This window comes from Cyanistes caeruleus, chromosome 2, assembly GCF_971803275.1.
Source record: "Cyanistes caeruleus chromosome 2, bCyaCae1.hap1.1, whole genome shotgun sequence".
NCBI classification, from domain to species: Eukaryota; Metazoa; Chordata; class Aves; order Passeriformes; family Paridae; genus Cyanistes; species Cyanistes caeruleus.
Genome location: NC_141702.1, coordinates 76,766,551 through 76,783,058, shown reverse-complemented (window position 1 = coordinate 76,783,058; position 16,508 = coordinate 76,766,551). Strand labels below are relative to the sequence as shown.

General features: G+C 37.7%; 1 protein-coding gene across 3 annotated transcripts in view; it reads right to left on the bottom strand.

Annotated features, from left to right (window-relative positions):
• Positions 1-16,508, bottom strand: part of PRKN (parkin RBR E3 ubiquitin protein ligase) — a 682,323-nt gene that overhangs the window by 105,093 nt on the left and 560,722 nt on the right. For all 3 annotated transcript variants that reach the window (XM_086877979.1, XM_086877978.1, XM_086877980.1), the window contains 2 exons: positions 15,161-15,222; positions 3,612-3,761 (listed from right to left, as the gene is read on the bottom strand). In XM_086877979.1, the coding sequence (XP_086734105.1) occupies positions 3,612-3,761; positions 15,161-15,222 (212 nt within the window). The remainder of the gene's footprint in view (positions 1-3,611; positions 3,762-15,160; positions 15,223-16,508) is intronic.

Below are 16,508 nucleotides of genomic sequence, written 5' to 3'. Positions count from 1 at the left end.
GGGATAGGTCAACTGATATTGAATGCTGCAAAACATTTACTCTTGTTGCTGCACAACATACCATTGTGGAGCAAAATCTGGGATGCAGCTCCACATCAGTCAGTCAGTTATAATCTCACTGAAAGATACTGACAAGGAAGGTTTTGCAAGGCAACTGAGCTGTATGTGTAGAAACCAAGGCACACTTCTTAACAAACAAGTTGTATAGTCCCTTTTGAAGAGCCATTCTACCCTGTTTTTAACTCCAAGCTTCTTTAATGTGTAGTAAATAATATGCCAGTATAATATAAAACAAGACAAAAATGTTTTATTCATAAAGCTTTTGTATGCCTTGTTTACCACAGCTTTTCCTGTACCTAGGCCAGCTGGTACAATATGTACTATCTACAATGTTTTGTTGCTGTTTTCTAGTATTAAACATGTCAAGATTTTATAGCTGAGCAATAGAAGTTAGTAACATAAGTCTGATGCATAGTAATGAAGGTAGAATAGGTGTATAATGGTAATATCTTAGTAAATCAATTAATAAGTTTATGGCTAATAATAAAAAATAAGAAATATTAGACATCAGTAGAGTCAGAGTCAGTGGTACCACAACATGACTTTAGGTGAGGAGTATCTATAATCATTAAAAGGATATCTGCATGCTCCTATTCAGTCAAAATAAGCCTTTTGTCTTGTATTTTTTTTTCTCCTGAAAGCCTGAATAGATAGCAGTGCCTGGCTGCAGAGGGTACATATGGAGATGCTTACATTTAAAACTCTTTCCTCATCTTTTTGCTACAGTTCTGTATAGGCATTTACCAGACTGTTTCTAGGCCCTGCATGTTGCTGTCTCCAAATTTCCCGAGACAAAGCAAAATACATCTTTTAATTTTACCAAAGTCCTTTTTAGCAAATTATAAACACTCTCCTGGAGATTCACATTTACCTGTGATATCAATGGCAGCTCCTCTGCAAAAAGAGATTCTCGTTGAAAAGAGTTTCTCATTCCACATAACAGAGTAAGAAACTGAGGAATCCAAAATGTCTGCATCCTAACCTGGATGTCTGTTCATTTGTCACTATTCCTTCAGTTTTGGTCATAGTCATGTTTGGGACTGCCTCCCACAGTTAGCTCTCTAAATATTGGAATATTTATTTTGCTTCATTCCCTGGTGGCTAGTTTATTCTCTTTTGGGTTCCTTTACTTTTCTAAAATGGCTGCTGAACCCCTTTCTCTCTTGCTGCCTTGACTTTCTCTTGACCACTTGTCCTTCCTCTGTCCCCTCAGTCATCTCATCAGCAAACCAACATCCTTAGCTACTTGACAGCTGTTAGCTACCCTAACATGCCAATTCAGACCTGAACAGTCAACTTGTTCTGTTCAATAGACAACTATTTCTCTGCAAGGACTTCTGTGTGAATAATAGACCTCTGATGTTGGACATAACTTCTGCTGTTATCAATATGAACTTCAACCAAAGACAAAGGTTCAAATACTCAAAAAGAGACTACATAACTGAAGTACAGCTGAAAGAATGATGCATACAGCTTTATGAATGATTCATAAAGAGTCTCTAGATTCACTTTACTTTCCTAATTTCTTTGCCTACCAGCATCAGCAAGGAATTTATTTCTAATCTAAGATGTACCGGCTAAATATTGCAAGACACCTTTTGCAGTCTTTTTTTAAACTGATAATAGGGAAATTCTTTATCTTGGGCCTTTCTCTGAGCTTGTAAATCATGCATACACTCATGAGGGAATGCTGAGCTCTGAAATAGATCTTCCTGGATTCCATAAAAATTTGTGGAAGGCCTTCAAACTGAAAAAGGCCAGGTTGTGACTGGGAAAAACCACATCATAGTTTAAGAATAGAAAACACTGAAAATGACCTCATAAAACAGAGTAAAAATAAATAGCTTTTATAACTGTCTAGGTGTCCTTGCAGGTGGATCTTTACTTTCAGCCAGCTTTATCACTGGCATCACCTCAGGAACTCACCATGGGAAGACTCTGGCAAATCCTCCTTGAGATTACAATTTTTTAAGATGCAAGGAAAGATTAAAAGGCATATATTTTCACTCTGTTCCTTTATGGATTCTGAGGAAAGACCTTAATGTTACCAAAATTTGGCTTCCATACCAGCCTCCTGCTTCTCATTTCAGCCTCAGTGAATTGTACCCTGTAATGTTCAAGACGTCACATAATTCAAAACAAAGGGTGAGCTTACACTCAAGGCTGCAGATCTGATCACCACAGAGCACAGCACGGAGTCCTTAGAAGGAAACAGAACAGTTTGCTAAGCCAGGCAATATATCAATCCTTTAGGCTACGTGCACTTTATTTACAGGGCATTTGCAGATTCAGAATGATGATGAATGAAGCTGCAAAATACACTACAATTTTCACCACTTCCAGGCAGAGACCTAAATAAAAACTATAAAGGGATTTTATCTTTTTTAACCAATCCCTAATAGTTAATCCAGAGGCATTCCCTTTTGTTTATGCAGTTGTGTTTCTTATTATTTTCCCAGATTCTGCTTTATTTTATAGCTCCATGTCTGCCCAGTGAATTTGGGCAGTACTCTGTTTTACATGCACCACTGCATGGACAGATAGGAAGTCTTACCAAGGTCGACAGATGCTAACCTACTCAAAGAAGACAAGTTACTGCGACTTCTTAGTTCAGCAAACTATTATTCTTCCATGGTATCAGTTTGGGCAGCATCAAAACTGCAATAAAAAGTGCATTTTCCACAAGAAAGAGAGCAGAAAGAGCATCCTAGTATTTTACAAATATAGATATTTTATCTTCTCTCATTGTGTCCATGGAATTCTGCCATAATGCCAACTGTGGAAAGAGTCACATAGTGCAAACACCAGTTAGTCACTTTGACTGAACCTTTAATAGGTTCTTTTATGTATAGATTTATCTCTGTGTACATCTGTTTCCCCCAAAGCTTGATTCTTGTAAAGTACTTGCTTTTTCTACTGCCGAAAATGTCAATGGTCCATATGATGTGATCTCTCAGCAAAAGTGTTTTCAAGTTTCATCTGATTTTGATTTCCATAAATCCACCATTAATTGTTCATTCCCCTTGCTTTAAAGGGGATTTATGATTTTTATGAGTAAACAAAAATATTTCTATATTTATTTTCATCATGTATTTTAACGTGCACAATCAATGTCACTACAGTGTCACAAACAGGCTGTTCTACCTCTCCTTCTTCTGTAAAAAAAAAAATAAATTATATGATAATGAATGGTTTGCTCAAGATCCGGTTCATTTTTGGTGAGTTCTAGGAGAAAAAAGTCAGAGTGCATTTGGATTTTCATTTGCACAGTTCAATTTCTTACTGTAACTACTCAGCAACTTCTTAAACCAAATAAAGCAAAGAATTATGGAGTGGACACATGCTACATGATGAAGTCACCATTCCTAAGCCATTGTGCTGTATTTAAATTGTTTATTGAGCTGTGTTATCCCACTCTGGTGTGAATGGCAATTCAGAGTCACTGACGGAAAAGGTGAAAAAGCCATCCACATTTCCCCCCTTTGCCTTAGAGTTCGTTGTACAGTATCAATTATTTCCCACACCACTAGGAGGAAGATGCAGGTTCTTACCCCACAGCCTATTCCGTTGCCTGGTTGACACACGATTCTCCTCAGCCCTGGCTCAGGAAGCAGACCTGCCCCACAGCCGGGGGTGGGACACAGCACTCCTCCCATCTGCAGCACACATTCCTCGGCCCCATAGCGCTGGTAGCGGTTGTACTACAACACAACAGAACACAATGGTGTTAAACTCCGAGGAACACCAAAAGAAAAGCCCCAGATGTCTGAGTTTGACTCTATCCCTCATAATCCCGACAACTGTCCTAATGCCCCACATGCTAAATTCAGGTTATTTGTCAAAAGCTTAAAACTTTGCAGTCTTATTAAATGGGGTGTCGCTCTTCCCCAAGTCACATCATGAGCATCGTTTTCTGCCTCACAGCCATTTTCATCACCAGAAGACTGTGTGGGATATTAAAATCAAGAAAACAGCAGACTGTTTCTGTAAGTAACATCAAGTACATTTATATTACTATAAAAAATTATTGTAAACATCATAAAAATAGTCCAACAGGGAAATGATAAATGTTGTGTAAAGATCAAAGAGAACACAAAAACCCCCCTTCAGGGATCTATAGCTAGAAGTAGTGTAATATTTTAGACCTCAAGGGCTGTAAAAATTTGCCTAGGCAACTCTATTTTAAAAGCAAACTGATCATTAAACTGATCAGCAGAATAGCTCTCTTATATGCATTCATTTCAATGCTAGGTGTATTTTTTTCCTGTGGCTCCCAGGAAATTTTCTTAAGTTTTTTTCACTTTTCATCTAATTCCATCCTGATAGTCTAAAAGGTCATGGAAACACCTTAATTTTAATGATGGAGACACTGACACACAGAGATATTAAGTAACATGCTCAGTGTATGCTCACTGAAAAAAATGCCTACTCTAAAATGACTGATGTCACTGCAATAACTTTCCCATGTCTAATTTACCCTGCTTTCAGCCAAAGACAAGCTGAGCTAGTACAAATCATGCTGTGTACATGTAAATCACACCCACTCTAGGGTTCTGTGTTGGTGCAGTTCCACACCAGTGGCTGTATAACCACTGTAAACCAGGCTTCAGATTCACCTATAAATCTGATCTATTGTGGAGGGAAATAAATGAAAGCATTTGGTTCTAACAGCCCCAAAGAAAACAGGCAAATCCAAAAGGCCAAAGAGGAAGGGAGTAGATATGAATTTTCTCCGTGAGCAGACTTTATCGTGTGCTAAAGAAACAAAACAGAGCTTTATGTTACAGCACTCACAACAGTATTTAGTGCTTCATAAGATTTTATCCCATAATGGCTCATGAAAATCCCTGTTCCCTTTTTTGGGAGGATAACAAACAAAAAATTCTTTTTCCAACCCAAGCCCCTCTCTAAAGAAATCTTTCAAGGAAAATGGAATCTTTAGGACGACACTCCATACCACAAACAAACAAACAAACAAACAAATAAAATTACAAAGAAGGTTCTACTACATCTCTTCAGCGTACATTTCAGAAGAGTTTTCTGCAAATGCTGTCACAACATGTCTTGTTAAACTAGCTTCTTAAAATGCTATAACATATAGACAAAAAAGTTAGCATAACAGAAAAAAAAATCTACCAAACTTAAAGTATCCAACTTTATTAATTAATGAAAAATCCAAAAAACCTCTGAAAAGATAAGCAAAATCTAAAAGGAGAAAAATACTTCAAAATACCTTTCAGTGTATGAATGACAGCCAGAAATTCTGACTTAAGAATCTTGTATTTAGAAATTAATAGTGTTTTGAGAAATGTGCAAGACATGTCTGCAAAGTCTCCTTGAATGCAGTGCCTCAGGAAGTCAGCTGGTGTTTTCCTGTGTTTTTATGCTTGAACCCAGAGTAATGACATAAATCTTTAATGTTGGACACTCCTAATTTTCAGCAAAGTTTGTGATCCTTCCACTAAATACGTGTTGAATACTCTGAATAATTTGGCTGACCTTTATAGAAATATAGCTAACCATAGCTTCAAAACTCTCCAGTAGCCTAATTTTTCCTCATGGCACAGACTGCACCTGAAGGTGAGGATGGTGATTGTCTTACCCTGCTAAGAGGGAACTTTGTGCTGCATGTGGGATTGTTAACAGCTTCTCATTATGAAGGCAAACACCAGTGACATTGTAGCTGAGATTCTGTCAGCATTTACATAAAAAATTCTTAGCAGAAAAAAAAGAATATACTTTCCAGCCATTAAATTAGCCTAAAAGGGCATGAAGAGATTCCTCTGATTTAATCTCTTTTTCTTTTTTCTTTTTTTTTTTTTTTACTTTATCTTGTTAGGGAAAGATATAGAAAGTAAATGTCCAGTTTACCTACTGGCAAGGGGGACAGGAACGTAATTTTCTGTCCAACAAATTTGACATTTTATACTAGCTCAGCACATGCCAAGTCAGTATGGCACCCTCACCAGTGATTTTCACAGTGTAACAGCCAAAAAAATGATCCAGGAAAGATCCTGTTAAATTCATTTGCATATCTTGATATCTAGTTACCAGCCTGTTTTCTACCTTCAAAGTCCAGACACATTTATGCCATTTTCTGATTTCTTTTTCCTTGTGTCCTGCTCAGTTAAAACCCAGAAACCAACTGAAACACAAAGTAGCAGAAGATATGCATGTTTGCTGCCATAACACAATCTACAAAACATATGTGGACTTATGCCCTTTATTCAGTGGCCTGAAACAAAATGACTCACTTTATATTAAGGTAGCATTTATAAAATCTTAAAGGACCAAAACACTTATCATGAATTATTAATTAGCTATTTGCATACAGTGACAGACCATATCTATTAGAGACATTTTTTTCCTGTACACCACAGCTATGCATATCATACTGGACTCATGTAACCAACATGCACTAAGCAAGAAAATTTTCAAGAGCACTTAAATGTCTTTGAAGCCCATGATGTGCTTTTGATCACATGTCTGGATGAGATATTTAAGGATATTACAGCACACAACACCCACTGGTTTTCTTCGCCTCTTAACTGGAGACCTAACAGAGAATTCATTTAATTTAGTTTGAATTTCCACAGTGATGATGCCTGTAGCTGCACGGGTTGTGTAGACTTCTTTTATAATTAACAGGAGAGATGGGATGCAATCCATCTTTACTCCTTACATTTGTACATCTGAATAAGAACTGAGCCCTCAAGTGCCCTGTTTATTTAAAAAAATGAGAGATTAGGCAACTCACTAGATAATGGTATCTGAAATTAAGTGACTCTTACAATAGCTGCTTTAGTTCCAATAATTCTGATCCTAACTCACCTGTTCTAAGCTATTTTTAAAACCAAGGTTTAGGTATCTAAATAGCTTAGACTGTGAAGCACTCCCAGAATTTTAGCTCATCTAAAATGAAACATCTAGCCTAAACAAGGCCCCAAGTGAGTGAGAAGAAATAAGATCCCAACAAGGGCATTTAGCCTGAGTTAGATATGATGTCTAAGATAGGTAAGATCAGTTGTCCTATGGAAGTGCTATGGTTGAAGCTGAGAAAACTGATGCTGGATATCTAACACGTAAGGACCTGTCATTGAAAGATGTATCTAGCTCTTCTGTCCATTCAAAGTATTTCACAGTATAGATTACTCAATTTTTATCAGTGTGCCTCCTATTTAGAGATGCACTCCTCATGTGTAAAACTGTTCTGCATGCTACAAGGAGGAAAGTAACTCCAATTATTTTTAGGAAAAGCCTCTCACAAAGTATAATGTATGGGAAACTTGATGGAACTGGCATTCATGGCACCTGATTTCATTCCTGGCAGCAGCACAGCCTTCCTGTGGCTTTCATGTAAGTCATTTAATCTATGCTTCTCATCAGTTCCCCGTTTGTAAAGAGGAAGAATGATACTTGCTGATTTCAATGTAATGTTAAGAGGAAAAATCCATTAATAGTCATGAGGATGTCAAATACTATGGTAATGAGTGGCACAAAATTACACAGAAATCACCAGCCATCTACTGCTGCTAGAAAGCAGCTTCCAGGCAAAGCAAGTCAGGCATCTGTGTGCTTCTGTAACAAGGTCCTCAGAAATACAGGTCAGTAAATAGCTGCTGGATTCCCACAGAACTGTATATTTCAATGCCTATTTGGGAAAAAAAACCCCAAAGATTCATAAATACAATTTGCTTTAAAACATTGGTGCTAAGATAGCTAAAGGTATATGAACAAGGTAGCTGTAAAGCATTCTGTTCTCTGAAAACTTCATCCCTTTATGAAGCTTCCCCTCAAATTATGAATTGTCCCAGTCAACCCAAATCTATACTTTTCAGGGAATACAATTTGGAATAGAAAAAGCTGTACTTATAATACTTATTATGGTATTTCAACCACAGAATGAAGTTCTTTTGTGTAACCTTTGTTTGTAAAGACTTGTCAGGGCCTTTAGATTATAAATAACAGTATGACATAGATACGGAGGTTGGATAATTGCAACCATTTATTCCTTGCTCTCTGCCATCTGGGTTGGGATGGTTTCCTTTGACTCTTGGAATGATACTGTGTTTTCAAGCACTGGAAATTCAATCATTTGATGCAGTAAATCAAGGGTAATATAAATGAAATCTCTGGGCTAACACAGGAATAACACATAAACTCCAGATTGCAGTCTTTTCAGTTACATTGAGATTCAGATACCAAAACAAAACTGAAATGCTCCTGGATGCACAAAACTCCTGCAAAACACACTTCATAAACACAGTGATTCCTGGCCATGTCAATTAATTTACAAATTATGATTTAATATCATAGACTTATAGAATGGTTTGGGTTGGAAGGAGTCTTAAAGGTCATTTATTTGAATCCCCCTGCCACAGCACATATACCTTGAGCCATTTTAATTTTGCTTTTGCACTTTGAGTGTTGTTTTCTTTATTTTCCTTTTTTTTCCTCCCCCACATCTAAAAGCATCTGCTCAGTAGCAGCCTTGCAGACAACTTTGGACAAAAGTATAACAGTAGATGTAAAGCCCAAATCTCTGAAACATAATTAAATTACTCGTTTCTTTAACTGCATGTAAGAGTCTCAGAGGAAAGCAAATCTACTTTCTGGAGTCAGATTGTTTTTACTGCTCCTATAAATCAAATAACCATCTGTGTGTTTCAAAATTAGATTGTGGAGGCTATTGGTCCATAATGTAGACTAAGCACTTTATTTATATGTATTATGCACATACAAAAACTCAAGAATCAGTTCCATAATGTAATTAGGCAACTTACAGTATGAAACCAGTACTCCTTGGACTAGTAAAAATACTTAAAAATGTGTCATCTAAAATACAGGTTAAAAAGTGATGGACTGACATGGCTCTCCATGGAGCAGCCCTAATTTATTTTTCCTGAGTTTTTGGGTTTCTCTGCCCCTGGTCAGATTGGAAGAGCAAGTTCAGAGCATCAGTTCCTTGCTACCACAGGAACACCCAAGGAGACAAGAAAGACAACCACCTCTAGAGGGCTGGAATTTGCCTGACTGGAGAGTTATGGAAATTGGGTAAGGCATTTTTTAAGAAAATATTTAGGTAAGAAATCTCTAACTGGACCAGTGCACCAGAATTCAGACAAAATTAAAGTGGAGTAGAGACAGGGATAAAAAAGAAAGATTGCAGTTAGCAGAATGATATGAAATCAAGCACAAGGTGATGAATATGTAAATGGAAAACACAGAACTGAGGATACTGGAGCAGGTTGTATCGGAAGTCAAACCGAATATACCGAATATATGAGGGGCAATATGATGCGAAGAAAAAAGGAGACTGAGTACAGTGTACAGGTTAGCACTGTATTTAAAAACTGCTGGAAGTCTGTGATCTTCCAGCAGGTATTTGGGGGATCAGTCTGAATAGACTGAATGCTAGAGATAAATATTCAGTTTCTTCTGACCCTTGTGAAGCTCAAATGCACATTCCTCTTCCCGCTACAAGTAACAGCCATCAAGGCTGTAATTGATGCAAAGAAGTCTGTTCAGCTGATGCTGCTGCAAACTGTGGAACTGAGTTTTGGTGCAGCAGATAATGGCTCCCAGTTCTCAGGTCACAAGAGTGTATGCATGTCTATTCCCTGAAAGAAGATCAAAGATATCCAAAGGATGGAAGAAATCCTAACTTCCACATGCACCTGAGATCCTGAACACTGGGGTTCAAACCTTCCCTCTGAATTAAATAAAAGCTGGGTGGATGAGAAATTTGAATTCTATATAAAATGACACTTTTTTTTTGGTTTTGACAGAAAAAAAAATTTCTTTAAATTAGTTTTGACTAAGCACCTTCTACTTTCTTTCCGTTCATTCTTTATTTCAGCTGTTGAACCAAAAATAAATGACTTTTACTTGCCTACTGTACAATAAGTTCAAAAAGTGTAAGAATGTAGAGATATCCTGCTTATGACAAGAACATAAAAGGCTAATGTTATGATAATCCAGAGGCGACAAAACTGAGGAATTCATATGAATCCCAATTACCTCTGAGTGAGGGCAGAAGGGGGTTAGGAGACATTCCAGGCAGGTATAGAACAGAGAAAAAGAAAGAGGTATAGCATAGGAAAAGGTATAGCATAGGAAAGAGAGGCATGTCACTAGTCATATGAAGTTGTAAGACTATAAAGTTTGTTTTGAAGTTGCAGCTGTTAAAAAAAGGTGATGTAAAGAGGATCAAGAGTTAAATGCAGTAGGTCAGTCTTAGAGAGCAAGTGATGGGACTGTGGTGACAAAGCCAAATGAGGTGGAGAGAAAAGAGCTATTATGGAAAAATGAGAGATGTCTATAGGTATCACTTACAGTGGATAGCAGCTGAAGCCAGGGGACTGGGTGGGAAGCAGCAGAGGTGTAAGTAACTACACTTGTAACGATAAAGGTTTTGGAATAATAACAAAATAGCTTTAGCTTAGTAATTATGAACTGGAGAAATCATCCAATGAAAATTTATTTTGTTCTTTAACTGATTAGAATTACTGAGATATAGCTTATATTTTTTCCAAGTGTAGTTATCAAAAAATCTTAACCCAGAAATACTTCAGAAGCACTTTGTTGATCATATTTGACAGTTTCCTGTACTAAACTCAGCTGATTAATTAGAATTGACATATGAAATTACTTTTGCCTGAATGGGTAAATATATATAATTTACTGTAAGACTGACTTTACATGAATACTCAGTAGCATGCATTTGAAAAAAACATTCCTCTAGCAAGTATTGCAATAAAAAAAAAAAAAAATCAACCTTGTCACACCCACACACTGTATACAAAATCCTTCCAAACCTCAACTAATGTTAAATGTTGTCTAACCACGATGTGTTCATTTCATACTTGATTTCTGTATCTCCTAAAGTTACAGCTCACTGTGAAAACTAGCACAAGCCCACACCCCCTTTGAAGATCATGGGGATGTGCATCTGCAGATTTTCAAAATACGGTATTCTAGGGTATTCCTTGGCATAGGTTTTCCCTAATTGACAAGGAAATGTTGGAAAAATACCCCAAGCCCCCAAAAAACAAACCAAAATTCCACAAACACTCCACCCCCCCCAAAACAAAACTGTCCCCACTCAGGCTTGTTCAGATTCCAGGGATATAAACGCTCACAACAGCTCTAAAAAAAAGTGAGCAATGATATGAATTTCAGTAGCAGCTGATGGGAGAGATCTGTTAAAATTGATCGTTCCCCTGTCAAAATATCAAGGAACTGGCCAATACATTCTGCAAAGTTGGCAGAGCAGATGATGTAACAGGGAAGCGCAGCTATACATTACTTCACAGCTTCCTTTCCTGCCACCAGCAAGTCATCTGCTTCATCTGTGCTGTGACCTGTTGGGGGCACTCAGGTATAGCAGCAGATTGCTTGCTCTCATGTTAGTTGTTTCCCCTTCCAGCCTTCAGATGTAGCAGCTATTTTATTCATGAATCGCAATATTCCATTTAAACAATTAAACAAGATTTTTTTATCACTTTGGGGACAAGAGGGAAGTTTCTCACAGAGTCATTAGGGAGACTCCATAACAGTTCACTGCGAGTCATCTTGCTCTGCTGATATATTGTGGTGTTTATGCTTGGCATGTTTTCTCTGCTGTCTCTGGCATTGGCTTGTAGAATTACCTGCCTGCCACTGGATTTGAACACAGCCCATATTTGGTGCATTTTTAGCATATATTTGTAAGCAGCTTGTACTATCACCACTTGTAGAAACATCCAGCCTGACAGGGCAAATGGCTACTGCAGGGGACTTTCTTACATTGGGCTATTTTTCAATAGTTCCCCATTTACTAAATCTTTCAGTCCAATCCTGACTGTATCTCAGATACTTAAGAAATGGAGGAGCTAGCCAGCAGATTGGGCTGTGCCCATTAAGCTAGGGGAAATGGGTTAAGAAAAGTGAGAGCAAATTGCAAGAGAAAGCTCAGCAGAGCTCTGGGCAATTAAAAAGCTTCAGGCTTTACCCTTCCTAGGTGGGACTCCATGTGCAGAACACTGTCTTGTAAAGACCTTTGCGGGCTGGGAGAGTCTGTGACAAGGAGGTCCAAAAGAAACTAGAAAAAGCTGCTTCTGGAGACTATTCCTGGGCCAGACTCTCTGACAGCATCTCAAACAGTATCAAGTGGGGCAGCAATCTGTTGCTGAGTGTACTTGTGTTGCATTTTTAGCCAATTGCCCTGGAATCTGGTTTTATGTGGTGAGTTAGGTATCCACAGTGCATATCATGGACCAGGGAAGCTTGCACTCTTCTATTTCACCATGCAGACTATGACTGTGCCTTTCCATAAAGTCCAAAACTGATACCCTCTTTAAAAACTATCTTATTGGCAGTGGCTAAACCTTAAAAGATAGACTTTCCATCTAGAATAAATTTCCCATAATGTATGTTCTCAACAGAATAGAAGAGATGGAAATTTTACATGTCCAGAAGACTACTAAGAAGTTTGATTATTTAAACAAGAGTCTTATTATTATACCGCCCCTTCAAGAAAATATTAATCATCAAGTCTTCAAACTTCTATTTCTCAGCATTAGGTTTTCATAACTGCTTATATTTAAATAAATATATTTCAGACAGACAAGCAGACACATGTTTTCCTGAGGTTTGATCCTGAAAGCCACTCAAAACCTTTCTTTCCTAACAACATCAACAAATGTTATTTTATGTTATGTACTTACATATGGGAAGTATTTACATTTATATGACCATTTATATAGTCAGTTTATTTATATTTTTATTTATAGAGTACAAATGCTCAGTGAACAAAAGTGGGACAACAGGGTTTTTTTTGCTTGAACTCTGAGGAATGGGAGATATGCAACACAAGAAATATGATGGTGCAGGTGGAGTGGCGGAAAGGAAAGACACTAGAAATACTTTGTCTTTCACTACTGAGAGGTATAATAGGATCTAAAGTCTGCAAGTGATTTGTAAACAAAGAATAGATGCTTTTCTGGGCAATATACTGCAGTTTAAACAAGAATTAATCCAAAAAAGTCATGTAATGTGTATTCTAAAGTAGATCAGAACAGATTATCACAATAGTCCATTCTGCTTTTATAATCTGGCCTTAAATACATAAGCACTTTAAAAATAAATCAAGATTGGATATGAAGCAGGAACATGTCCCTATTTTTCTTTGGCTATTGCTTGGACTGGAAGAAAATATATGATGGTTTATAATACTGAAATTGTAAAGAGTCTGAATAAAACAGTGTTATAATTAATTATGAATTTTTTCCAGCTAGTAGGCAGCATAACAGAAAAAGAAACATTTTAGATATTTTTAGAAAGCAAATATCTAACTCAATAAATGTATGAAATAAATAGATAGTCCCATGATTAAGGATTTTGTCTGACTTTCTTCATTCAGAGGTATTTAATTTTTTTTTTGTCTTGATTTTGCACCAATATATTTCCTGAATATCAAAGTGTGAGCTAACTTCAAACAAAAGCTACTGTGGTCCTCAGTAGACTTATGACAACAATGCTTTTGTAGGGACAGAATATATTTGCAACAATCCTTATACTTGTATGGGCTAATGGAATAACTCAAGCCTCATGACAATGTTCACTATTTGATTGAAGTCCATCAGTTAAATACTTCTCTGTCTGTGATCATTAGTCAGGCTGAGGTACACAGCTCCAGTCTAGGGCTTTTCCAGGGGAGCTGTGAAGTCTGTCTCATTCAGTCCTCTCTCTCATACTTGCAGCCTTTTGGTTTAGCTATTCCTTTTCCTTCAAATTTCTCCTTTTGTCCCGCTCTTCCTAGACTGATTAGTTTCACCTCTTTAAGCAGCTTAAGTGCAGATTTTCCTTTATTTACCAGTCTCTTCAGCAAGCTTCTGTGTTTGGTCATTCCCTTCCAGCCCTAGGCCCATGCTCCTTGTCAGACCCTTATCATTCTGGTTTCTACTCCCAACCCCTCCCATGAATCAACCCCATCTCGCCATGCTAGCCAAGCTTCATCTCACTCTTCCCTCCATTTGTCAGGTAGCTCTAATCAGTCTCTTGACCCCATCAGTCCTGGTCATAACTTCTTCCATTTCCTCTTCTAAATCCTCAGTCTCACCAGATTCCTGCTTCCAGTATCTCTTGCTAAGGAAAAGCTGAGTCCCTCAGACTTGTGACTCTCTATAATAACTGAAGTGGGGGGCTGGTGGACAAAAATTAGAAGTCTAGGAATTGTAACAGCAGCCATAAGTGTAATAAAAAAAGGAAGAGTGACAGGGAAAGGAGAAGCAACATAGTGTTCTTAATGATACAATCTGATCTAAAATGATGAAACGAGACTTTGAATTAAAATCTCAGGACTTGCTCCTACCTCTCTCACAGCCCTCTTGCAACCTTGTGCAAGTCCCTTGGTGCCAGATTCAACAAGACACTAATGCTGGGCTTTCAGCCCCTTGGTCCCTAACACCTGCAGCTCTGTGTCATGCAGGCAGGCTTTGTAACCACTACCTTAGGAGGAATACTTCAGAGAAAAAGACAGCTTGAATTCCAGAAACACTGAGGGTTTGAAAATTTAACTTGTCTCTCAAAATTTAAGGCCATTTCTCAATACCTCTGCATGTTAATTTCATTATTGACAAAATAATAACTGGTCTTCTTGTGAGTGTTGTAAAGCATACTTCATTTATGCTTTCCTAAGGTCCTTCTACAGAAATAGTATTTGGAGTGCAAAGCACAGCTATAATTATGAGAAATGCTCTTTTAAAAGAGAAAAAAGGACACACAAAGGGATGGATAATATCATGAGCAGCTGTAAGTACCAATCCCATAGTCAGAATGTTTGTCTGTCTGCTGCTTTAGAGAGTCTGTTTACTGCTGTATTCAAAAGCCTGAAAACTGTGGCAGGTAGCAGATGTACCAATTAATAACCTGTCAAGGCTGACGGATAGAATGAAAAAAACCCCAGCTCTCACATATAACTCCTGCATGGTTTTTTTCTCACATTTCAGGTCTTTGGGGGTCATGAGATACACTCTGTTTCCCTGGAGAGAGATGAAACTGTCTCATTAGCGTCTATCTTTCATGACATTAAGACGCTGCCTTTGGGATGCTAACTCACCTGTTCTTCTCCCAGAATCCTGAAGTGATGAAGTTCTTTAATCAAGGAATCTGGACAGCCAGCTGTTGGAAAGAAACAAAAATAAGTGTTTTAGAGCTTCATATCAGTGCAGTTTCAGCATAAAACACGTAGATGCAGAGATGATAGAATATACAGATTACCTTAGATAAAGAAGATTACAAAGATTAGCCAAGGCTCTGCAGGCACCAGAATGCTGAAAACCATCTATCTATAATCCTTCCACATTTCTGAGCATGCTACCAAGAACACTTAGAAAGGTTATATTCCGAATATTTTAGCCCTTGCCCCAAAGGACTACAAACAAAAGCAAGATGAAAAGGGCAGTATTGTCTGCCAGATACTGCCAACCCTTAGTATAAGCCAAAAAGCCTGTTAAAAGAGGATCTCACATCAAAACGTTGGAGCTGCCCAGAGCTGAATCCTGGTTCACACAACAGGTTTGGACTCATTTCTAAGAATAATACATGCTTTTCCTGATTCCCTGAAGGATTTAATAGGCCCACAGATCGCTTTAATTTTGGCTGTTACAAATATAACCCATTTCACATATATACGGCTGTTACCCACTGGTGGTAACTCACAAACCAAGAATTCAGGCAGAGAGTGATTTACCAGAATTTTGTAATGAGATTAATTTTCAGTCACTACAAACTTTCACATCTGTACCAGCCAGTAAGAAAGAATATGTCTTGCTAGCTGCCATGCACTTTAGTGACCTGTTCAAACTGTGGATACCCTCCTGGTGATGAAATCCAAGACTGCTGTACACTACTTTTGTGAATGACTTGTGTACACTACTTGACTAATTCCTGACAAGGGATGAAAGTGCAGACTGTTAAAGCTATCTGGGCTTTACTCTTTTTACCACAAATTGAAGCATCTCTTTGTGAGCAGAGAAAATTTCTTAAAATTAATTAAGAGCAACAGTTCCCCTCAGAAAATGGGAGGAACCATGGTCTTTCCAACCTGGTTTTCTGTTGATGCTACTACAAATAGTTACCTTTTATTCTTAATGACTGCCATTAAAAGAATACAAAGTAATTTGGACATAACTATCAGAAAGTCTCCACCAGCACCATGGTTTTACTCAAGGCCAGTGAGACACGGCCTACACTCACACTTTCTATTGGTGTAGCTGTCTTAGGGATGAAGAAGGAAAAGACTACACTTGAAAGCAACATAACTAAAAAGGCACAAAATAGACACAATTACATTAGTACAAGTCTTGTATTCACAAAATTTTTTCCTCTTAGGGAGCTGATTTAAATTTTACTCAAGTCAGCCTTCTTACTGGTAAATGTTTTATTTTCAATCTGAGGGGGAATAG